Source organism: Gossypium arboreum, chromosome 12, assembly GCF_025698485.1.
Source record: "Gossypium arboreum isolate Shixiya-1 chromosome 12, ASM2569848v2, whole genome shotgun sequence".
Taxonomy (NCBI): domain Eukaryota; kingdom Viridiplantae; phylum Streptophyta; class Magnoliopsida; order Malvales; family Malvaceae; genus Gossypium; species Gossypium arboreum.
Window position 1 is genome coordinate 48,440,159 of NC_069081.1, and position 26,962 is coordinate 48,467,120.

General features: G+C 32.6%; 2 protein-coding genes across 5 annotated transcripts; both read right to left on the reverse strand.

The window, feature by feature from the left end:
• Window positions 1-8,538: 8,538 nt before the first annotated feature.
• LOC128285249 (transcription factor AIG1-like) lies at window positions 8,539-11,835 on the reverse strand. 4 transcript variants are annotated; one of them, XR_008275712.1, is made up of 4 exons: window positions 11,581-11,835; window positions 10,811-11,420; window positions 9,938-9,986; window positions 8,539-8,633 (listed from the first exon to the last, which is right to left on the reverse strand). XR_008275712.1 is itself a non-coding variant. In XM_053022652.1 (3 exons), the coding sequence occupies exons 2-3, from the start codon at window positions 11,105-11,107 to the stop codon at window positions 10,143-10,145; spliced, it is 423 nt and encodes a 140-aa protein (XP_052878612.1). In that variant the 5' UTR covers window positions 11,108-11,420; window positions 11,581-11,835; the 3' UTR covers window positions 9,994-10,142. The 4 variants fall into 4 exon arrangements, 1 of the variants encoding a protein (XP_052878612.1); XR_008275711.1 differs by having other exon boundaries at window positions 8,565-8,633; window positions 10,811-10,999; XR_008275710.1 differs by lacking the exon at window positions 10,811-11,420.
• Window positions 11,836-15,262: 3,427 nt separating this feature from the next.
• On the reverse strand, window positions 15,263-16,954 carry LOC108478455 (protein SHORT-ROOT-like). The gene has a single exon (XM_017780915.2). It carries the CDS (start codon window positions 16,779-16,781, stop codon window positions 15,411-15,413), a length of 1,371 nt encoding a protein of 456 aa, XP_017636404.1. The 5' UTR covers window positions 16,782-16,954; the 3' UTR covers window positions 15,263-15,410.
• Between the last annotated feature and the right edge of the window lie 10,008 nt (window positions 16,955-26,962).

Sequence of the window (26,962 nt, forward strand, 5' to 3'; positions counted from 1 at the left end):
TGAATGTTATTGAGCCAAAAGTTATATGAATGGCGCCCATGTTATGCTATTATTCGAATGGAATAAATGAACTATGATTGTGAGATGTTATGTGAATTGAATTTTCTTGCGAATAAGTATGCATGACATTCAGTGATGTATATCAAGACTTAGGGTCCGCAGGCTATGTGCTGGAATTATATCCGGACTTAGGGTCCGCAGGCTATGTGCTGGAATTATATCTGGACTTAAGGTCCGCAGGCTACGTGCTGGAAATATGTCCGGGCTAAAGTCCCGCAGCTTCGAAATGGTATTATACCGGTTTAAATTCCGCAGCTTGTCGGTAATTGGTTTCAAGTCCTAAGACCGACGTGCTTAATGCCGATAAGTTAAGTAAGATTACGATATTGAATGTTCGCATAAACCATCGTCGAGTAAGTACTATACATTTAATATGTTCAGTACGACACTTACTTATCGGTGAATTGATTTCAAGTGAATCATTAGCATCAAAGAAGAATATATATATATAAATATGATTGATGGTTATATTTGCGAATATGAGAATGATTTAATCATCATGGTATATTTGTATATGAATTATATGTTAAAATTTCTTTATGTACTCATGTACATTCAATCAATGATTTTGTGAATTATTAGTATCAAAGAATGATACTTAAGTGTGAATGATTGTTATATCTATTTAGTAAAACAATGACCTATTCGGTCAAATGTTGTTATTATATGAGATTATTTGATTTAAATGCATCGCATGAACTTTTCGTAAAAGAAAAATATGTGCTGAGAATCTATGTTTATGTTTATGTTTATGTGTATTCGGCCATGAAGCAATTTGAATTGAGAATAAGTCTGTTTAAATGAATGTTTTGATTTTCGATAAGTTTTAATTATTTGTGATGCTTAAAACTTACTAAGCTTTGAAAGCTTACTTCGTTTGTTACGTTCTCTGTTTTATAGATTGTTGATTCCAGTTACATGCTTCCAGTTACATGCTCGGAAAGGGAATCGTCAGCTACTCGTCACACTATCTATCATTTTGGGGTACTACTATATTTTGGAGCTAGTATGGCATGTATGGAATAGACTTAAGCGAATGGTATTTTGAGACGTATTTATATATAAGCCATGTGAATATGGCTACTTTTGAATGTCGATACAAGTTTGAATTTCGATCTTTAACTGAGTTTAGCAATGTATATTTTTATTTTTTTATTTTATTTTTATTGTGTATGTTTTTTTTAAATATTAAATTTTGGATCAGTAACTCTTCATAACCCACCCCGGTGACGGACATGAGTTATAGGGGTGTTACATGGAACCACCATTTTCTGGTTCAATAGGAATCAACTCTTGTTCATAAAACAATGTAATTTTTTAACCATCCAACCCGGACTCTTGGATGGGATTGTTATCCTATTCAGATCCCTCTTTGTTATCAACTCTAGCTGCATGTCCAAAGTTGGATGGCCCTTCTTTGGTGCAGCTTGTAGGGAGTACATCATCCATTCTTGTGTACCTTTCGTTACAACCAAAATCACTTGTGAATTACCCCCCAGTGTAACTTGATGGCATAACCATATAAGTATTTCCATCGTAGAACATTGACCTTTGCAAGTTGAAATCAAAAACACTAAAAGAATGTCATGTCGAGGTGTCAAAGTTACAGTTATCGACAAACCTCAATTGCTGGACGGACTTTGTGCCAAAGTTGAAATCGAGGGCTAAAACTGGTGAATGTCTTCCCATTGATAATTTTGGGATTTCATAATGGGAGCTTTGCAACAATGCTATTAACCCACCGCACAACTTTATGGTTAGACTTTTAGCTTTATGTACCATTCCAACATTAACTGGAACTATTGTCAAACTCAGACCACCTTCATAGACGTCAACAAACTTGACATATAACTCTAATATAGATGATCCACTAGAGCAATGTGTCTCAAGAATTACCTCGATCTCCATGCTGCCTCTAAGCTCAAATATGTCACATCAAACAAGGTCCAATGACGCTAGATATCTATATTTCAAGCTTGAAATTTCCTCTGGCTTGAACTCCCCACTTTTCACCTAATTTTAGATCAAAACTTCGACAATTGTATGGTCTGGTCAAAAGCCGATTCCATTATTTTTGCTGATGCAAAAACAACATTAATTTTGATATTACAAATTTCACAATCGTAATGAATAACAGCTTTAAGTCGTCGACTCATCTTCAACGAAATAACTTGTTTCACATGTTTAAAATGAAATCATTATGTAGAAAAGAAGAGTATTAATTATCCAATAAGAACAACCAAGAAATTTACTTGATCTAATTTAGTGTGTTGGGTCGATTTTTGAAATTCAACTCTTTAACATAAACAATCTTATCCTTAAGCAAATCACTTTATGCCGACAGTATACTCAAAATTTAGTTATAGAAGGTCTCAAATAGAATGGACGTTCATTTTATACCAAATACTACCCTGAATATCAAACATAACTTCAAATTGTTCAAAAAGATTGGACATGACAAGTTTTAGTAGTTTTTTTTTTTACATGTCTTGTTAGAAGTGTTTAGATTAAAATATATATATAATATGTAGCATGCGTATCTGAAATTATCCTGATATTCCTAGGATGTTTAAAAAATTAGTACGAATATTACCGGGTTCTAGAAAGTTTTCACGGGTTAGGATGGGGGTTGAAAAGAGGAGGGGAAATGCGTCCTAAAAAATGCTTTTTCAGCTAAGGTGGTAGAAATATTCATTAAAAGCATGCCCTTTAGAACGGGCTTTTAGCCTGCACAACAGCAATGCCAACTGAAAAAGCATCCTTAGTAATTTTAGGTTTTTATTTTGTTTTAGTTTATTTTAAAAGACAACTTATTTTCTTGTTCTTCCAAGTCTTCATTATTAAGTATTTCAATGTTTCCATTTAGTTTCTTGTTTGCAATCGACGATATCTCAATCCATGTCAAAGGATTTCGCGATTTCGAGCGCATCAAGTTTATCAAACAAAGCAATTTCTATCCTTTTATCATTTTAATTTATTTGTGTGTTTGTTCATGGTTAAATTGATTTTAGAGAATATGGAAGTTGTGTTCACGAATGGCTAGATCCTTAGGGAGATTAACGAGAGAATGTAAGAGTGATTAACGAAAGAATTAGGGTTTTCCAATAGAATTAGTTGGTATAAATTCATGCCCTAGGATTGACGACCCTTGGAAGTAATCTAGGATAAACGAGGTCGAGAGATAAGTTTACTGAATAAATTGTGAATTATCCTAGTTAGGAAAATAAGGTCAAGAGATAAGTGTGTATTGGTCAATTAGTTAAGTAATAAAGGCCGAGAGGTAATACTGTTTAAGTACTAACTAATTCCCTAATGAAAACCTAAGTTCTAAAGTTAATTACAACCATTGAAGCGAGTTAATCTTCTACCTGTCAATTGAGAGATTTTTGTTTTTTAACTTTGTTTTTAGTAGTTAGTTTTTATTTTACAATCTTAATCCTTAATTTTAATTATCGTAATATGAGTTTTTGTGATTACTGTTTAGATTTGCTAGTGTAGATAATATATTTAGATTTAATTCAATCTCCCTTGGATACAATCCTCGAAATACTTTCTTGTGTTTTGTTGTAACATTAAATTATATTACAATTTGACCTGTTCACTTACAATACTGCATTGATTGTATATCTTTTTTTTTTTTTTGCACAATTTTTACTCTAAATATTCACATGTTTAGAGGCGGTCAACATCGTTTTAATTACTCAGTTAAACAGCGAAGGTTTTCCAATTAGTGAAGCAACTTCGGAAGACAAGGAACATATCCTTACGTCCTTTCATGAATGAAGTCAATGAGCAACAAGGACCCATGGGTGTGGCTAGGCCCAATGATCAACAAGGACCAAGAAGTTTACAGGCAAGGATAAATTCTAGAAGATTTGATTATTTTTTTATGAATGCCATGTCAGCTATAATTAAGTCAGCAAAGGGGTATTTGCACGAGAGTTAGGAGCTGCTACTTAAAGGGGAGAAATAAGCTAGAATTGGTTATGAATTTCGTTATGCACTTGTTTGTTAGTTTTCCTAATCTTGAATCTATTTCTTTCCTCATCTCTGTCTTTGAACATATCTAACGCAATTTATTCTTGAATTTCCATGAATTAAAGGCTTAGAAAATACAACCCATTTGTTCTTCATTTTGCTGCAATTACTTTCTGGTTTGCATTACTATTTGTTGCAGTTCCCCGCAATCCAACAAGGGAGATTCATAAAATAGGCAATTTGTATGTGTACATCACGAAAGCGTTTGATAGAGAAGATCCCAAAAGAGAAATCATTACCACGTAAGAAATGGGCAAATGAGAGATTTTATATGCCCTACGATTTAGAAAGTAGAATGAAGTTAGTGTCTTAGCATTCCAAAGGGACCGGAGAGGTTATCATTTGGAACAACATAAATCATACAAAATAGAGAAGGTTCTCAACTTATTGTCTGCAGAAATATTCACGACAAGAAAATAGACTTTTAGCGGCGCTTTTTTTAGCCTTTAGCGGCGTTTTTAAGCACCACTAAAACTATTTGCGGAGTTTTTACTAGCGCCACAAAAAACGCCGCTATAGGAAACGTCGCAAAAATTTGCGGCGTTTATTCAAAAAACGCCGCTAAAAGTCATGGCTTTTAGCGGCGTTTGTTGGGAAAGCGCCGCTAAAAGTCATGGCTTTTAGCGACGTTTAGGAAAAGCCGCTAAAAGTCATGGCTTTTTAGCGTTTGTGGGGAAAGCGCCGTTATAAAATAGACCTTTAGCGGCGCTTTTCCCACAAACGCCGCTAAAGAATATAACCTTTAAAAATTATTTTAATTAAATAATATTTATTTCTATGATAAATATTATATTATGTTTAAATTTTAAAATTTGAACTTTAAACTATACACTTTTAAGGATAAATAAAAATATTAATTAAATTAAATTTCCTATTAAAATTTAAACTTCAAAACTAAATATAAAAATTAATGAATTTAAATTAACAAAACAATAACATTAATCAATTAAAAAAAGACAATGAAGAAATTAAGGGTCAAACATTAGCTCCAATAATTGTTCAAAATATAAGACAGCTACATTCAATTAGAAACTAAATAACAACTAAAGCATCCAATAGAACATAATTTCACTCTTCATCACTAAATGTTTCTGTAACGCCCCAATTTTAGGGAATTCTGTGAATGTTGGCAAAATTTCATGCTTTAATTTTGTCATTTGTGAGTGAAATTATGAAATAGGACCTATGTGAAAATGTTTGAAAATGCTATAGGCTAAATTGAAGTGACCAAATAAATAGGAGTGCAAAATAGGAGGATTTGCATGACAAACCTCCCATTTTACATGAAGTGGCTAGCCATCATGTTGTTGTAGACAAAATGTGCACTTGATATCCATAATTTATGGTACAAATTGATACAAATTGATAATAGGTTAGGTAAATGTTCCATGATAATAGGTTAGGTAAATGTTCCATGATAATGGGTTAGGTAAATGTTCCATGATAATGGGTTAGGTAAATGTTTCATGATAAGAATTTCATGTCTTTTGTATTAAAGAATTAAATGGATGAATTATGAAATTTTATTAAAAGAAAAAGGGGTGAAAAGAACAAAGTTTTGTCCATCTTTGTTCATCATAGCTGAAAGTTAGAGAAGAGAAAGGAGAGGAGAAAGCTCTTGAGTATTCGGTCATTAGGAGGAGGAAAATTGAAGGTAAGTTCTTGGTACCTTGCTTCTATCTTGATGTTCATGAGTTCTTCTTGATTCTACCTTAACTCTTGAAGCATATTTTGGTTTTTGGTTGTGTTGTGAGCATTTGGTCATGAATTAAAATGAAGGAAATGGTTGTTGTTTCATGTTCTTTTGATGAAAAATAGAAGATATGTGAAGTTGAGCCAAACAAATGAGCATGCATGTGCTTAGATGCTAAGGGGAAAAATCGGCTAATATGTTGTGCTTTAAAATGATGAAATGGAGATTATACTTAAGTAAAATCATAGATATGTGATGATTGATTGGTGATATACATGTTTAAAAAAAAAAAACATGCATGCAAGTTATGTGTGAAAGAGTGATTTGGTAATAAATCGCTTGGGACAAAGAGAGTAACGTGACTTTGGAAAATCACCATAAATTGTGGGAGATGAGTTAGAAGTCGCATAAATTATGTAATTAAAGCTTAATGAGTCTAGTTTCAAATGGAATAAACTAGAACATATTTTAAATTCTATACAATGAGAAATTTGATTCAGAATGAAGAGTGGTCGATTAGTCAAACAAAGTGAAACATGCGAAACTTTAAGAAAAATCTGGTATTGATTGGCCAAACCAAAAATTCGAAAATTTTATGGATAGAATATATATGAGTCTATTTTCAGGAAAAATTAACGGCACTTGATTTAGAGTTTCGTACCTCCGTTATAAATAATTTAGTGATTGTTGCTCGTGAAGACAAACTTGCAGTGAAATTATAATTATGTGGTAAACATTGACAAAAATTTGTTAATGAGTTGCTTATTGATTTCTTATAAGCTTACTATGATCTGTAGGTGTGGTTGGCGAATATTGTAAGAGGTTAATACATAGTTTGTATTTGAATAGTTAGATTAACGTGTTAGTAATCCAATTGTAGGTGGTTTGTGTGTGGATCTCACAAGATATCGTCGCAAAAATGTGTGTAATCGACACCTCTCATAGACTAGATTGGCAAAAGCCAAAAGTCGAAATGCCGAAAAGTCAAGATTTTGGGAATTTGCGAGTGTGCGAATGCTCGTAAGATAGTTGGGTTTGTATATTTGGTAATCTAAAGTAATAAACCGCAAGACGCGTGCGATTTCGTACATTTTGATAATTTGGGCTTAATGGGCCAAAGATCAGTTCATGGGCCAACGGCCCAATTCAAGAAGTATGTGCGGTAAGTGTTCGATAGTACGTAAATAGTTAGGATATGCATGAAAACCCTAAAAGTAGCTAAATTACTATAATACCCTATGTATAGAAAATTATCTTTATATACCTCTAGGTGCAAAATTACCGTTATACCCCTAAGGTTAATTTTGACCTAAAAGCATGACGATCCGATTTCGTATGATGTATGCCATGATTATATATCATTGCATGGGGATATGGGTTATATTATGGAGGAAGCGTTACGGTGGCTATGCCACAAATATTCGATTTAGTGGCTCTGCCACAAATATCTGATCTGGTGGCTCTGCCACATATATCTGATCTGGTGACTCGCCATATATATCGATCCGGTGGCTCGCCACAAATATCGATCCGGTGGCTCGCCACATATATTCGTTTTCCGTGGCTCGCCACGATTATCTCAGATCTGGTGACTCTATCACATTATTCGCTTCGGCACCATGCCGCAAATTCGTGGTGTGTAGCGGTTGGGTGGGTCGAGTTGTCTCCCACACCTGTAAGGTTGGTATGGGGTGTATACGGTTGGATATGGTTGGGTTTCGATAAACATGTAATATCTGCTCGCTCATTATGGGCCTATGGGCTTTATTTTGAATTCGCTCGGCTAAGGCCAACTTATTCTATTTCGTGGTTTGGTGATATAGGCTATGGTTGGGTTAATTTTTACACCGAGTTTCCCAAACTCACCCTTTTTATTTTCATCCACGCAGAAATCCCCAACCATAGTAGGCTTGGAGTCGTGAGGAAATTTGAGTGACCATCTGTTCTGAAAGTTTGATTTTCTTCTGGTGAACTGGACATCCTTTTATTTACGTTTGAAGTTTTTGGGCTTTTAAATGTAATAAGACCGCTTAATTATTTTTGATGGTTTTAATATGTATTACTAAGATAGGTAATACTTATTTTAACTGTTGAAATTGGATAGTTTTAGGGCGCGTTTTCAAAAACAACAATTGATTTCAAAATAACACGACAACAAGCAAAACTTTCGCAATGAAAGTATTTTCCAAAATTAATCACTTTTCCTAAAAATGACTTAATCAAATCGGTTTCCTAGAAATATCTATGACGTTAAGGTGTGGCAATGGCGGTATGCATGTCTAGGATTGGATCCAAGAGAGCTTGGTACTTAAGCGATCGATGGACTCACCACCTCTTTTCCTGTTTCCTACCGATGCATGCAGCTTCCATTTACTTTAACCCTTAATGAATTAATCTTTTGAACATCAAGTACGATTTTCTGGACTTAGAATGGAATTTTTTTTTTTAACGTTTTTGATGTGGCATACCGGATCCAGCCATAACTTCTGGACCGAGTTTGGGGTGCTACAGTTTCCTCATAAACATGGCTTCATCCAAAACAAAACCTCATACCATTAAAATTTGCCTTTTAAGCGTAAACTCACGCAACCTTCTTTCTTGGTGCCTTTCAAGACCTATACATCACCCCAATAAAAAATAAGAACATTTTGAAAGAAAAAAAACACAAAATTTCTTACAAGAATGTAAATACATAATGGAACTAAAATCAAAAAGCAATGAGCCTAAGGACATTAGCATTTTCCTACCTTTCCGAAACTCATCTTGAACTGCGAGAACGTGGCAAAGATACCTTTATACACCGGTGATGGATATGTTAGCCTCATCTAATTGAAACCAATAGCTAGAAACACAAATAATCACACAAGTTAAAAAACCCAAAATAAGTACTTAAACACTTCAATTTGCAACATTTAAGCACTTCAATTTACAGCATTTAAACACTTCAATTTGCAGCATTCAAACACTTCAATTTGCAGCACTATAACATCTCAAGTAACAACATTTAAACACCTCAATTATAGCAATAAAACATCTCAATGTCCAGCAACTAAACACTTCAATTTGCAATACTTAAACACTTCAATTTGCAACATTTAAGCACACTTCAATTTACAGCATTTAAACACTTCAATTTGCAGCATTCAAACACTTCAATTTGCAGCACTTTAACACTTCAATTTGCAGCACTTTAACATCTCAATTAACAACATTTAAACACCTCAATTATAGCGATAAAACATCTCAATGTCCAGCAACTAAACACTTTAATTTACAATACTTAAACACTTCAATTTGCAATATTTAAGCACTTCAATTTACAGCATTTAAACACTTCAATTTGCAGCATTCAAACACTTCAATTTGTAGCACTTTAACACTTCAATTTGCAGCATTTAAGCACTTCAATTTGCAGCACTTTTACATCTCAATTAACAACATTTATACACCTCAATTATAGCGATAAAACATCTCAATGCCCAACAACTAAACACTTCAATTTGCAGTACTTAAACACTTCAAGTTGCAACATTTAAGCACATCAATTTACAGCATTTAAACACTTCAATTTACAGCATTCAAACACTTCAATTTGCAGCACTTTAACACTTCAATTTACAGCATTTAAGCACTTCAATTTGCAGCACTTTAACATCTCAATTAACAACATTTATACACCTCAATTTCAGCGATAAAACATCTCAATGTCCAGCAACTAAACACTTCAATTTACAGTATTTAAACACTTCAATTTACAGCATTCAAACACTTCAATTTGCAGCACTTTAACACCTCAATTAACAACATTTATTCAATTATATAATTAAAACAACAATATAATACATAAACTCATATATGACGTTGAAGCTTAAAAATCAAACTAAACTGTTCCATACCCCAAAAACAGTAAAAGAATCAACTTTCCACAACCCATAACCCTAGATATTCAAATATGGAAAAAAGTTCAATAAATAAGATTGATAAGACCATCAACTCTAACAAAAAAATAAGCTAAAACTCAGCTTCATTAACCAAAACAACCCCGAAAATATATGAAGAATTCATTATAGAACTCAACTTTAACAACCCAATTCTAAAAAGAATATACACAATGAGTAAACGGAAAAAAAAGGAGAAAATATTTACCTTGCACTCGTTGAGGTTGATTTCATTACTTCCAGCCATTTCTCTTTCTCTAAACACTCAAAAACAAAACCCAAAAGCTTAAAACAGATCCTTGTGAAGAACAAATCAAAAACTCACAATTCATTTCTCAAACCCAAATAAATAAAAAGTAAAAAAAAAAAACCAACAAAGATGTTAATCTGATCTTATTCTCTTTTTTTCCACTTCAAAAGATCCCTCCTTTTGTTTTTCTGCCGTTAGAGCTTATTATCAAGAGAAAAGATAAGCAGCTTAAAAATCTCTTCAAAAGGAAACAAAGAGAGAGTAAACGATAAAAGATGAACCATCCGCACTGCAATTGAACAAAGAGAGAAGGGGGTTATATGTGTGTCGTGTGGAGTGGGTGAAGGATAGGAAAGGTGGCGCAGATTAGAAGACAGGAAAGATAAATGCTAAAATATACACAAGGTGAAATGTGGAAATGAGTGATACCAAGTAGTAAGCAAGAGCAAAATCACAAGGGTTTTCCCCTATTGAACCACTTTTATTCCTAACCATTTTGCACAGATTTCATCATCAGAGGAAGAAATAAAATATCCAAATATCCAAGTGCAAAATTGATGCAGCAAATGACCTCACAACAATTTTTTTTTTGTTATAATTAAAATATCCAAATATTCATTTTACGGTTGACAAAGATCCTTTCAGGTTCATAGCTACCCTTCATATTCTACCTTATACTTTACCTGGACAACCTGGTAATTACATCTAATGATCACTGTTAAACAAAAGTTTTAAGACTCAAAGAATCCTAGCAGGCACATAATATAAGCAAACAATTTAAATGAACTATATTATCCATCTAACATATATAAAGAAGGTTCTAAGAAGAACCTTTTCTCTATATGGCAAGAGATTACGGAGGGTGTCCAGGTGAGCATTAATCCTTTCTCTCCTCCTCCTCTCAGCTTCGCTATGACTCTTTAAAGCCGCTATAACTTTCTCTTCCGCCACGCTTTTCTTCCCAACCTTCACCGGCGACTTCACCACCAGCTCACTTTTCTCATTATCCAAAACCAAGGACTGTGAAATCCCATTGCATGGACCCAAATCACGGGAAAAGGGATCGAGGAAACCAGAATAACAATTCCCAGATAAAAAAATGTTGTCGTTGAAATAGTAAGCAGCCATATAAAAACACACACAAAAATAAAAAGAAAGCTAAACGAAGTTGTATGAGAGTATTCAAAAACAACGGAGGGAGCAAAAACAAAACAAAACAAGAACAATATGGGATTTTTGGGATTTCAGTGAATATTCAAGAGGGAGCAAACAACAGAGGGAAGAACAAGAGTATTTGTTTTCTCAAATTGCAAAATTCAAAAAAAACAAGAATCGATTTATCTCTGAGCACAAGGAGAACTGAACAAATGAAGTTACTTTATAGCTTTTTCAAGCATACCAATAGCACACTCTCGAGTCTGAACCCTTAGAACACTGTCAACTGTAGTAAAATTAACGATCAGGGAAAGTGTTTTCGAAGACTAAAGAGGTCTATTCTCGATGGCATATAAATTGAAAAGAAAACCCATTTGAAGAGATAGTTATTAATATGAAAATTACAAGTAAAAACAGTGATAGTAAACAAAGAAAGAGAGGGCTACCGATAGCAGATGTCGACAGAGATACAGTAGCGGGCTATCGACGGAGATGCAGAGGGCTGCCAATTTGAGAAAATTGAGGGAAAAAATAAAGGGAATCGGGGTAAGGGAGAAATGGTTTGGGAAAAATAAAATAGGGAAAAAAAAGAAGAAATTTCAAGTGAAATTTTAGGATTTCTTTAGGGATAGAGGAGGGAACCGATTTTGGGAAAAGAAAGGAGGGAAAAAAAGAATGATTTCTTGTCAAATTTTGGGATTTCGGGGGAAGGGGGGAACGAAAAAGTCTAATGTATTTTGGGTAACAAGACGGTACCGTTTTGTGTAAAAAATTTTGTGGCGTTTTTTTATAGAAAACGCCACTATTGCTTACTTTTTGTGGCATTTTTAATAAAAACGCCACAAAAAGTTATTTTCCCACATTTTTGCTCTGCTAAAAATTCTTTATTTTATTTTAATATATATAAACTTTATCATTATCTCTTAAATAATTTAAACTATATTTAATTATATGTATATACCTAAATTTTGATAGAGATATATCTCAATATTATATATGAATTTCAGTTTAATGTGTAATTGTAGACGTGAAATTTTAATTGTGGTTTAAATGTATAGTTGAAACATTAATTTTGATTTAATCATACACGTTTTAAAAATAAATATATCAATATATTTTTATATTGAATAAATATAAACATTTATGTATGTAATATACAAATATAAAATAATTTATATCAATAATTGTGTTCATAATTTCGCTTTTGGGATTTAACCCATTTTGATATATATATTTTAAAATAATAATTTATATTTATCTTATTTAGATTTATATTATAAAAAATCCAAGATACACAAGTTAAGTAGTTCACTATATTTACCCTTAAACCCCAACCCTAAACCCAAAACCCTATATCATAAATCCTAGACCATAAACCCCAAACCTTAACCTATAATTTAAACTATAATAATAATTTTAATATATTAAAATTAATCTTATCTCTTTACAATTATATAATAAATTATTTAATATATAAATTACAAAGCATTAATTAATCTAAGCCTTAAACCCTAATCCCTACCCCTAAACCCTAAATCATAATATAATCTATAAACCCTAAAAACCTAACACTTAACCCATAACCCCTAAGTCTTAAACCCCAACCCTTAAACCATAAACCATAATCCCTAAACTCATAATTCATAAACCTTAAAATAGTAACTCATAAACATTAAACCCTTAACCAAATACCGCAAACTGTAAACTATAATGATAATTAATTCAATATTTTAAAATTAACACTATCTCTTTTACAATTATATAAGAAAATATTTAACATATAAATTAAAAAAATTAGTCATATACAAAAATCTTTAAAATTATTTTAAATAATAGTATTTTAATTTTTTCATTTTTGTATGCTTTTCAAAAACACCGCTAAAAACCTGTTTTGCTGTAGTGAAACCTTAAACCCCAACCTTAAACTACCCTTAAACCATGATCCCTAAACCCATAATCCATAAACCTTAAAATAGTAACTCATAAACATTAAACCCTTAACGATACCGTATACCTAAACCCTATACTATAATGATAATTAATTTAATATTTTAAAATTAATACTATCTCTTTTACAATTATATAAGAAAATATTTAACATATAAATTAAAAACAATCAGTCATATACCAAAAATCTTTAAAATTATTTTAAATAATAGTATTTTCATTTTTTCTTTTTTAACAAATATTTTTCTATGTTTTACTTTCAAATTTTTCTCTGTCATTATTTTTTCTGAAGATTTTAAATATTTAATTAAAAATAAATTGCATTTTAATATAAATAAACCAGTTAAACTATAAGTAGACAGATGAAATGTTTTTTGTGGCGCTTTTTTAAAAATGCCGCTAAAGATCGAGCATTAGCGGCGTTTTTTAAAAAGCGCCGCTAAAGCCACTAAAAGATGCAAAACTCTTTTGCGGCGCTTTCTAAAAAATGCCACTAAAGATCCATTATTAGCAGCGCTTTTTAAAAAACGCCGCTAAAGGTTTACCTATAGCGAAAAACGCCGCTAATGTTCGATCTCTAGCGGCATTTTTCATTTAAACGCCGCTAAAAACTTATTTTGCTAGTGATTGAGGCGGATTCAAGGAACATGATAACAAGGGGAAAAGATGAACTAATCTTATTCAAGGAAAATCAATGGTGGGATGGATGCTTAGAAATAGGCAACGTGTGCAGCTAAAGCCAATATATCATTTGTCTGGCCCTAGAAATCTCTTTTGTTTCGTTTTTTTTTTTTTTTTTTTTTTTTACAACTTATCTACGGCTTGTAAAAGAAGAAAAAAGAATTGGGAAGAATGAAGTAGATTCAGATGTAACCCCCTAAATGGTAGTTCCCATTATACCAAATTTATTACTTTATTTTTTGTATTTTTTGTTCTCCTTTCTCTTTTTCGTTGTTTTTTTTTTGTGTTTGTGGGCCAAATAGGGAGCAAAACATATGTATTATGTTATGGGCAAAAACAAAGCTTTCCCTTTCTGAAATAAATAAATAAACTGAGGATAAAAAAAATTAACTTGAACTTATAATTAAAATAATAATATTTAGGCTAATTATTTTCAACGGCATGTGTATAGGATAATTTATTTTAATATTTTCAATTTTAAAGTTAATAAATTTATATGATATATCTAATTTATTAATAATATAATTAAAGGATTTACGTTGAATTGACGTTTAGCCTCGAAATTAAATTACAATTCTTTCCTTTTCTTATATATAAAAAATTTTAATCAAACCTGCTTTTTGTTATTAAAATAATTAATTTCCCTAAGCTGATATCACTCTTTTACACCAAATACCAACCCCATTTCATTTTTGGACATATATATTAACAATGATTTAAAATATTACTTAGCCTTGCTAATTATTTATTTTGGTCAATGCCAACCTTATGTTTAAATTAAGAAAACTGTTTCTGCCCCAAATTCTTGATTAAAAATTGCAATGGGCTAATTTGAAGTGGCTCTAAAAGGACATCAAATCATTGCTCAACAAATTTATATTTAATAAGCACAATTTTTTGTTTATTTTGCTTCATGATTGTATAATTTTGTATCTAATAATTATGTTTTAAATGTAACATGATACATTATGAAAATTTGTATTTCTCTTCGTAATATTTTAACCTCACCTTATTCTTATCCATGTTTGAAAAGAAAGTGATTGGGAAAAATTCCATGTCCCTTGAATTTGTTGTATAAATAAATTTATTTGAATCAATTAAATTCAAAAAGATTTGAAAGAATCTGGATTTTCTATTAACTAATTCAAAAAATATCGATTAATCAAATTTGCTAAAATACTATGCAAATTAATCGAAAATATATTTAAATACTAGAAACAATAACCTTTCATTTAATAATACTATATTTTATAATACAATAAAATATTTTGACTTCCATTTTTTTTTGTAAAATCTAAAATGTACAATATTGATGATAGTATCTAAAGTAACACTATGTTTAATGGTTTTTTTTTTGAAAGAGAGAATGTTTAATGTTTGTTAGACCCTAGAAATTATAACTTAATAATTTAATATTTTATTAGATGATTTTATTTAAATTAAGAGCTTCAAATATAATAATTTGAATTTTCTTAAAACAAATAATGATTTAAATAAAACTTTTATTTGCTAACTGAACTAAGAACCGTTCCAAAATGTATATTCAGTTAAATTTATAAAAATAAAATTATACAAATCGATTTTGGCTAATTCAGTTGGCAATTTTATATCCTCCCATGCAAAAAAAAAAAAAAACCTACCACCGTCGTCAAGGCCGCCATGCACTAGCCCAAACCACTGGCTGACCTTTCCAAGACAAGAATATTCCGGCGTCGGAACTCTGTGTCATGGACCAACCTTCCTTATACCTTCTCAACAAGGCGCGTACATCATCGCACACTTCATCACTCAAAACCAGGGGGTTAAACCCACTTCCATGGAACCGTCTTGACCATCGATTGGCCGGCTCGCGTCTCTCTACGGACTCGGATGGTGCACAAGCCACCAACTCAACTATGGCTCGACCAGCTGCACGTTCCAGCATCAACCTTTCATTGCTTGTTCTAGCGAAGCTCTCATCCAGGGCTTCAAAATAAACCCTAAACCATCTTAAACATTCTTGGAAACCCTTTACGAACTCCATCCCATCAACCCCTACATCAAGATCAGCTTCTTCTTCCACAACCGTGATTATTCTTGGCTGCAGTTTCTTGAAATTCGATATCATCATATCTCTACGATTATCAACGGCTCTGATGGAATGCAACGTGCCAACGCAGTTGATAGCTAAGGCCTCATCTTCTTTTATATCAAGTTTTGATAAATCTAACTCACATAAATCACCGCCATGGTGTATTACGTTGAATTTGAAGGGAACTCCCATAAGCCTAGCGAACTTCTCCATTCGGTTTTCTATTTCTTTCATTATATCTTGGACTGCAGCTAAGCTTCCTGCTGCAGTTCCTGAAGTACTACTCCCTGGAACGCCACCGTTTTTGGTAGCAACGATTGTGGTCAGCTTCAAATGTGGGGTTTCATCGGTGCGGGTCGCTAGGGATTCAAGCAAGGTTGGCCATTGAGTGCAATAAGTGCTGCTTATATCAATTATATGTAACTTGCTTTCACCTTCGAAAGCTTCCATAATTGCACCATTACAAGCAACGTGACCAAAGGTAGTCCAGGGACTTACCTCTTGAAACTTCAATGCCATCTTCCTTGTTGTCTCGAAACTACAGGTTTTCTCAGATACCGAGGCTAAGGTTCGATAGCAACGCTCACCAGAGTCGGTCATGCGGCTAAACAATGCTTGGAGAAAGTAAGAACCAAGCTTCTGGTCGGTGTCACCGTAAGGTGAACTAAGCTCGTTGAGCATCCATATGAGCTGCTGGAAACGTCCGCTGTTCCGATCTGCAATAGCGGTTGCTGTTTCCATGAGGATATCGTTAGCCCACTTACCGGAGAAATCTAAGGTGAGGTCACGAGCAGGGGAGAGAGTGGAGAATTCAGAAGTTTCAAAGGCATGGTGTATGCTGGTGGCCGTAGTAGTGGTGGTGCCGGTGGCAGAAGGGTGGGGCTGGGGGTGCGGATAGTAAGGATAGTACTGTTTAGAAGAAGATGCAGAGAAATCTTCTTCATCCATGAAAAAGTTGAAGCATTCTTCGTGTGATATGAGACTAACAAGTTTAACCCATCTAATACCAAATAACAAGAGGCCAACTGTAAACACAAATTTCTGGTTTAAAATAAACAATTAACTTATTAAAAATGTAAAGCACGGTATGGGGTTAAATAGTATGCTTTAAATTATTACAAATGTGAACTAGAGCAGTCTCTAAGACAATATGTTTTAATTTAATTAAGAGATAATTGGATGGCTAAAACACATATTTTATTGGTTTTATTTGGTTTTGTCAATTTTCAATTAATTTATTTAAAATAAATAACAGAATTTTAATTTTCAATAAATAAAGTTGAAAAAGAAAAAGAAGCTTATGTCACTTTATAAGTGGTCAAAAAGTTTGCTCCACTTAAGTCCATGTCAATAAACTTTGTTGGGAGCTAGGGTCTTGGGGGATGTTTGAAGAGATAGGTGCGTAGAACCAAGGGGGATATAGTGGAATAAAAGAAAGGATTAAAGAAAAAAAAGATTGGGAATCTAAAAAAAGATAGGTTTCTTTTTAGGTAATCGATGAGAAAAATGGAGCATGGACTAGCTGGCTGGTGCTTTAAGAATAGAATTTCTGTCTGACAAAAGATGAAAGAGAGATTCCAGTATTTTCAAGGGGAGAAAGAGATTTTAAAATATTATAATATATGATGTACATGAACATGATATAAAAATAATTCAAATATACTAAAAGATGAATATAAAATATAAATATAATAAATATCTTATAATCTTGTTAATATGAATTATTAATAATATTTAAGAATATATAATATATTAATTATAAATGAAATATGATGAGTACGTGAATGGTTGGGTCTAGGTATTAGTGGGAGCAGGCAGGCGTGCGAAGAGGGTTGGAGAGAGATATTGAGAGAGTAAAGCTGCGGGCGTGCATCACCATCATCACACCCACTACCATTAACACAACAAGCCATTCTCAATCACATTGATTGCCTCCTAATCCCTCTCCATACTCTGCCACCATTCTTGTTGCTGTTTCCTTTTCTTTTACATTATCCCATACTCTATACCATCAATTTGACATATAATAACGGCTATTATAAAAACTTCGAATAAATCAAACTAGATTAAATTAATCTTGGATTATTAAAATGAAATTATTAGAATGTAAATTTATTTGATAGATTAAGTTGATTTATTGAGTAATAGAAGGATTAATTTGATTTAATCCTTACAAGAACCTTCTAAATATTTTAACCTATAATAACACTATCTTTTAAGAAATACTAATTTAGAAAAATAGTTAAGAAGGAAGATGTTAAAATTTTGCTAAAAGTATTCACACTTGTTAGATAAAAAAAATTGTATTCATAAGTGTTACATGCAATGGGGAAGTGTATTGTACTTTCATGAAGAAAACTCAAGTTCAAACCATAAAGATGATATTATTGACTTGGCAACAAGGAACTAGAAAAGATTAATGTTCGTGGATTTAAAATGGACATGAATAATACCTTGGCCATACAAAAAAAAAAAAAAGTCAATTACCATTTTGAGGCACATTGTATTTCTAAAGAAAGAACTCAAGTTCAAGTCTTGGAGACAACATTCTTGGGAAGGATACCCATAAACATTGAAAGAAATAATCCTCATGAATCGAAAAATGGACGTTATGGATACCATGGTCATACAAAAAAAAATAGAAGAAAAACACACACTTCTTATTCCCTAGGGTTTGATGAAAAATCCATTAACCTTTTAAACTTTATTTATTAAATAAATTTTAAATAAAAATAACTTTATCATTGTAAAACCTGTTACCTGAAAAACTCAAGTGATGAATAATACATTAGCACTAAATATTTTTTACAATATCAAAACTTACAATTCGGACCTTATCAAGGTCACATTACACTTTTTAGAATTTAGACTAACAATAACGTTTAATTTCATTTCAAACTCATCTTGAACCCCTTTAGGCCCAACTAAAATTTTCGTTTATGTGTCTCGAGACATCATTTTACTGTAGATGTAATGCACCAAAATTTTAAACTGTTGTTTGTTAAATTTTGTCAATAGTTGCGAATTTGCTTTAGTTGCTAAGCGTTCTGTTTATGTGTGTTTGAGATTAGGGATTCATATTCTGCTTTTAAAAATTTTTGTTATTCTTTTGATTCAACCCTCATTCTGGACTACTTGACTTAAATTAAATTCCGTGTAAATTTGTATCAAGAATAAGTCTGCTGGTTCAATGGTTAAGCTTTTGTATTGCCTTTGGTCTTGTGTTTGAATCTTTGCATAAGTGATAGGGATATATTTTGTGCAGTGTGGTAGTTAGTTAGTTTTGGTTAAATTCACTTGTTAGTTTTTTTTCTTCTTTCTTTTTTCTTTTCCGTTTACGTTTATTTCCTTCTTCCCCATTTCTTTTTACTGTTTTCTTTTTCTTTGCATTTTCTTTTCACAGGCATTTGTGTAATCACCTTTGCTCTTCTGTGTTGCTCATTGTCAGATTGTACTGTCATAAGGTTTATTCTAATTGTCAGAGGTAAGGTTCAATGGTTAGTCTTCTGATTTGTGGTGAAATTGGGTTTCCCTTTTTTCTTAAAATTGAGTTTAATTTCTTTTGTTGTTGTGGTCACTTTGATACGTGTAGAAGAAGGCCGAGAGATGTTTAACATTCCTCCAACTACCTACTGTGAAGGATTATTATGATTCGTCGATAAGCGTTGGTTTGCTGCGGTGGTTTTCCGTCAAAGTTTTCAATATAATTGGTTGATAGTGTTTTGGTGTAAATTGTTTCGTTTAATTCGTTTAATTGGTTATTGGATGGTTGTTTTAGGTTCCAATAATGGATTGTATTCAGACGATAGAATACTTAGTTTTATTTAATAGGACCTAAAGTGAAAATTTTAGGCCATCAAGAGGTTTAAGATAAGGGGATCCCCTTAGCCCATATTTATTCTTATTTTTTTCAGAAGGATTCTCTTCTTTGTTGAAATTGGCAAAAAATGAAGAATGTATCAAAGGGGTTCAACTAGGAAGAAGTGGCCTAGCCCTAACCCACCAATTTTTTGCAAACGATAGCATTTTATTTGGGGAGGCTAATTTGAAGGGAGCAAATGCAATAAAACCAATAATTAACGAGTACGAGGGTTGTTAGGCCAATTTATCAGTTTTGATAAATCTCTGATTTATTTTAGTAATAACGTGCAACGCAAAGTCAAAGCATAGGTTGGAGAATCCCTTGGAGTAAGAAATCTGTACAACTCGAAAATATCTCAGTCTTCTAATTATGATTGGCAGACGGAAAAATGATGCGTTTGTAAATTTTAAAGACACATTTTCAAAGAGAATTGAAAACTAAAGTAACGTGTATTTATCACTTGGAGGTAAATAAGTTTTTATTAAGTCAATTTTACAAGTAATTCTAGTTTAAACGATGCAGTGCTTTTTATTTCCAGTACTTTATGTCGTGAGCTTGAAAATATTATTATTAAGTTTTGGTGGAGAAACCCCAAAATGTGGAAAGGGATACACCGGTGCAATTGGCGAAGTATGTGCAAATCGAAAGCAAAGTGAGGTCTAGGTTCCAAAGATTTGGCCAAGTTTAATATCGCGTTGCTTGCAAAACAAGAATGGAAGCTAACGATGCAACCATATTACTTTTTTCCTAAAGTAATTAAAGCTAAATACTTTCCAAACAGTGAATTTTTAAAGCAAGTTTAGGTTCTCACCCATCTTATAATTGGCGAAGCATATCGAGCGCAACAGGACTCCTAGAGGAGGGTCTATGTAACAACCCGTTTTTAGTCAAATCGGACTGGTGGTTTTGGGACCACAAATCCGAAGTCAAAATTATTATTTTAATGTCTACAGCATGATAATGTGATGGCGTGAAAATTTTGTTAAGAAATTTTATCGTTTGAATGGTTAATTTGATAAAAAAAAAGGACTAAATCACGTAAAGTGTAAAAGTGGAATTCCATTAGCTAAAGGTATTTAATAGCTATGGAATATTAATTTAGAGGTCTTTATGTGGTAAAAATACCATTGACATTGTGGGTGGACATTTATGGACACATTAACATGTGTATTAATGATTTATTATAAGGTTAAATTGGTAATTAGTTTTAAAGGTTAATTAAAGTAAAACAAAACAAAAATTTAACTCATTCATCTTCTTCATTGACGTTTCTTAAGAGAGAAAAACACCATATTTAGGTTTTCATTAAGCTAGATTATCTTTGCTCATTAAGGTACGATTTTTGTCTCGTTTTTAATGATTTTTATATTTTTGTGATCGTTGCATCTAGTACTAGATAGCCCAAGGACTATTTTGCAAAACTGTTAAAGATTTTGAATGATGCCATTGATGACTATGTAACACCCCTTATCCGCATTCAATGCCAGAAGAGGGTACGAGGCATTACCAGACTTATCACACAAACAAACATACATTTTCGAGCCATAAATTTATATCCAAATTAAAACTTTTCATGTTCAATCATAAAGTCCCTAATACGAGCCTACGAGGCCTAAAACATGCTTTGGGAGTGGTCAGGACTAAACTAACAACTCGGGAAAGTTTTACAAAACTTAGAATTTTTTTTTTGCTCTAAACAGGAGTCACAGGCCCGTGTTGATTTGGGACACGCTTGTGTGGGCAGGTCGTATGGTCACACACGCTTGTGTCCCGAACTAGTGTAGCTTTCTGTTTGTCACCCAAGAACAAATTGAAGACACACGACCAAGTCACACACTCGTGTGCTAGGTTGTTTGGTCGATTTAAAATTTATGATTTTTCATTAAATAGGTGCAGACTTCATATGCCTAGGACACAAGCCCGTGCCTGAGGTCGTGTCATCCATACGACTGAGACACACGGCTGTGCCTTTCCTGTGTGCTCAATTCTGAGCATTCTGTTTCTGAAAATTTAGGTGCAGGGGACACACGGCCTAAACACATGCCCTTGGGGCAAGTTGTGTGTCATACATGGCCTAGACACATGCCCATGTGTCTATCTGTGTGGACAAAAATAAGGCTATTTACCAAGCCTTTTTGCCACCTTTTTATGCACACACCTACACAACATAACATAGCACCAATCCAAGTATATACGTACAAACAAATCAACCACAACCAAGACATCAACTCATCATTCACATGCTACCATCTATCATACACAAACATCACATACTCATCAACTCAAATCATGAAAACTCCCACATCCATTAAAGACATCATCATATAAATTGCTTATACCCATAGTAGCCAATGTCAAATGGCCTTATACAAAATGAACTTTCAACCAATATAAGCCAACGCATTTGGCCAAATCAATTATGACACATAACAAAATGACCAAGTCCCCTATACATGCCATAACTCAAAATGTTGAAATCATTGGTACCAAAATAATTGTTGATAGTGTGAGTGGATCTCCGACGGTCTTCGATCCCCGAACTAGCTTGCTGACACTACAAGATAAGGGAAAGGAAGGGGAGTAAGCTATATAGCTGAGCAAGTTCCTATGCAAATAATAAGCATCATAACTACACATTTAACATGCAATTAACATGATGAAAATTAGCATGAATGTTATTAGAATCTTATAGTCATAACTTACTCAATCACAACCTTACCAAGAGTTCATCACATATCGAGCTCATTATAAATGAGTTTTACGTACATACCTGTACCAACTCACAACATAACCATATCCTTTCACAACTTTGACATTCCTGTTGAACACTTGGAATATTAACAGTTACTCAAAAATCTTGCACATAAGTGCCATATATGTAGCTGAAGCTACTTCATATCTCATAATACATATGGGCTCATTCCGAGCTATTCACGGGCCTGCTCACACAAGCTGTCAGTTAGGATGTAGCTACATAGTGCTGCTCACACAAGCTGTCAGGTATCCGCAACTCATGCCAGACTACCCAGCCACTGGTAGGACGTATAAGATCAACACCCGAATCACATAAACACTTGACATGACACTCGTATCCTATTCTATTCCTAAAGCTCAACCGGGAATTCTCGCTTGTCGAAACTTTGTCGAATATGTCCAAAGAGTCAATCACAAATCATACAATATTAAAGCATTTAAAACATAAATATACCAATGCATTATTTACGTATGAACTTACCCCTGTACAAAAAAAGTAGAATTGGACCTAATCGTCAAACACTTTATTTTTCCCTTGATCTAGGTCCGAACCTCATTTTTCTTGATCTATAATAACAAATTTAACTCATTTAATATTCAAAATGTTCAATTCAGTCCAAAAATATATTATGACAAAATTATGTTTCAGATTTTTACAATTTAGTCCCTAGGCTCATAAAATGATTTTCATCCAATTTCTTCATTACCCAAGCCTAGCCGAACCATTTTCATACTTGTACTAGCCCACATTTTCCACTTAATCACACTTTTACTACTTATTTTATAACTTTCACAAATATATCCTTTTTGACATTTTTACCGAAAAATCACTTGGAAAAAGTTGATTTTTCTAACACCAAACATGCATTTTCTACCATTAAACATCAAAATACACAAATATCTATCATGGTTAAAAATTTAGACTTTTATTATTTCTTAAATTAGTGGTAGAAATGACAGATCGGGTTGCAACGACTTTAAAAATGTAAAGAGCATTAAAAACGGGGCAAGAACAGACTTACAATCGAGCTTAGAAGATGAAAAAACCCTAGCTATGTCTTCCTTAGGGATATTCGACCATGGAAGAAGAAGATGGACAAGATTTTGGCTTGATTTTTGCTTTTTAATTCATTTAACTACCAAATGAGCAAAATGCCCTTTTCTTAAAACATAAAATTTCTCTTACTTCATGTCCATTTTTGTCCACTAACTTAACAAATGGTCTAATTACTATCTAAGGACCTTCAATTTAAAATTTCATGGCAATTAGACACCTCTAGCTTCTAAAACTTAAGTTTTACACTTTTTGCAATTTAGTCCTTGTTGCTAAATTGAGTGCTCAAACGTCAAAACTTTTGAACAAAATTTTTACAGAATCATTTTATAAAACTGTAGACCCTAAAAATATAAGAAAAATAATTTTTTCTGCATCAAATTTGTGGTCTCGAAACCACTGTTCTGACAAGACCCAAAATCGAGCTGTTATAGAATATGTATGAGTTTTGAAGTTTGATGATAGATTTTGAATAATTGTTGATAGTTAAATAAGTTTTGTTAAGTGATTTTTAGTGAAAATGCAAAATAGGAATGAAATTGTGAAAAGTGTAAAGTTTGTGGTTAAAATGTGAAATAAATAAAAATTATAGGCTGTTAGGGGCATTATGGTAATTCGGCTAGCATGGGTATATTTGGAATTTCATTAATTTGTGATTTTTATGAAATAAGGACTAAATTGTGAAAAATGTAAAATTTGTGAGGCAAAAGTGCAAATCTATTTTAAAGTGTATTTTGGACTAAATTGAACTAATAGATGATTAAATAAGTTAATTGTATATATACTTAGATCAAGAAAGGAGAAATACAGATTTGGATTAGGGAAAAGATAAAGTTATTGACTAATCGACTCGATTCACTGTTTTAACATCCGAAGTAAGTTTGTATGTAATAAGCATTGTTATAATTATGTTTTAAATGCTTTGATATTGCATAAATTGTGTATATGAGACTACAATTATATTTCACGACAATTCGGTTATGTACGGCACTTAGTGTGCGATTCGAGATAACTTCGGCTATGTATGACACTTAGTGTGCGATTTGAGATAGCTTCGGCTATGTATGGCACGTAGTGTGCGAGATTAAAATAGCTTCGACTATGTATTGGCACATAGTGTGTAATAGCCCAAAATTGGGTCTAGTTGGAACAGAGGTTTTGGGACCACAAAATTCGAGATAGAAATAATTATTTTATGATTATTTTGAGGTCTATGATATGATTGCATGATTGTGTGAAAATTTCGTGAAGAAATTCTATGCATAAAGTGCTCAATTTGAAGTTAGGGACTAAATTAAATAAGTTGCAAAACTTGCATTCTAGAAGTTTCTAGTATGAAATTGCTTTGAAATATTAATTAGGAGGTCTTAAAAAGAAACTTGACCAATTTCTAAGTTATGGACAAAAATTGGACATGGATGGAATTTTTGAAAGTTTAGTAAGGAAGGGCATTTTGGTCATTTGGTAATTAAAAGAAATAAAAAGGAAAAATAAAGCCAAAATTGACTCATCCTTTTCATGGAGGCTGAAATTAGCATGGGGGAAGCCATGGCTAGGGTTTTCAAGCTTTCCAAGCTCAATAGTAAGTCCGTTCTAACCCCGTTTTTCAAGTTCTTTACGTTTTGGAATCCTTAATTTGATTAAGCTTATTCTAGCAATAATTTAAGCTAGGGTTCATATTTGGAAAAATACCCATAGGTGAAATGTGTTTATTTTGATGTTTTATGATAGAATATGAGGTTTTAAATTATGTTAGACAACTTGTGCTACTCGGTTTTAAGTGAAAATGAGTAAAAGGGCTTAATTAGTAAAAAAACCTAATAGTCATAAGTATATGTTAGAGTGAGAATTTGATGTTTCTATAGAAGGGAAAAGTGATCAGCATGTCATAAAACATAAGAATAAGGGATGAAGTTTAATTCCCGAGCCTGAGGGCAAATGTATAAATATGCAAAAGTTTAGGGGCAAAATTGTAATTTTTCCAAAGTTTGAGTTAAGGACTGTTTTGAATATTAAATTAATTAAATAAGTAAAATATGATGTTTTAGATCTCAGAAAACGAGATTTGAACCTAGAATGAGAGAAAAATTAAAAATTGGAAAAGTTAGTAAAATGGTCGTTTTAGTATCGAGGAAAGTTCATATGTATAATAAGCATTAATTTATGCATGTTTCAATGTAAAATTGATATATTTACTATGATTGCCGAGGTGTTGAAAGTATGTAAGTTGGTGTGATAATAATACAGCAATAATGTTGTAATTATCATACATAAATGCGATTTCTATGATTATGGATATTATGGGAAATTGTAAGTTCATATGATTTTTAACAAGGCAATGTGTAATTTAATGTTATTGCATTTATATTAAATGAGATGTAAGTTTATATATAAGTAATACATCAACTTTACTTGTATTATGATATTTTATAATAATGTTGGAAATATGTTTGTTGATAATTACTTGATTGGTGAAATTGTTGGAAAAGAGAGAAATCCGGTTGAACCTTCGGAAGATTGGATGATCTGAGATGGTATGTAGCTAGGTCACATGTACGGTCTTGAGTGCACATCATGTGTACAAGAGAGCTACAAGACATTATGATGTAGCTAGGTCGCATGGGTGATACTATGTGTACACCATGTAGACAAGAGAGCTACGGGATATATGTAGCTAGGTCGCATGCGTGGTTCCAGGTGAAGGACACCATGTAGACAAGAGAGCTACGAGATAAACTGGCTAGGTCACATGGGTGGTACTAAGTGTTCACAATGTGTACAAAAGAGCGAACTATATGATGGGTGGAGCTATATGCTGAAACCACCAAGTATCGAGGATTGATCCAAGTGTTCAACGGAGACTCTCTATGTATTGCTTTGTGAGTTTTGTGATGAATAAGTGCGAGAACTTGGTTATGTGAATGATGTGTACATTAAGTGACCGGATGTGGTAAGGTTATAAACAAGTAAGTTATACGTGAGGATGATTTTATGGTGACCTTGTGATCATGGGCCTATACTTGTGATGTATGAAATGTGGTGAAAATGATATGTGATATGTATGTTAAAATGAGGTTAATACAAAGAAAGTGTGAAAGAGTGAATTAGCAATAAAACTGTTTTGGACAGTAGCAGTAACGTGACTTTGAAAAATCACCAAAAATAGTATAAATTGAATCAGAGACTGAATGAGATATCAAATTAAATCTTAATGAGTCTATTTTCATATAAAAGAAACATAGCAAGAAAAGGAGTTATATATGTTTAGATATTTATGTTTTTGTGAGACTGGTTCAGAATGATTACGTGATCCCCTGTTCTGACTTTGGAAAATCACACAAATTTGGAGAAAAATAATTAGAGGCTCAAACTTATATTTTTAAAATCCGTAATAAGTCTATTTTCAAGATAAATCAACAATAACATAATCCAAGTTCTGTACTATGAGATAATTAATTT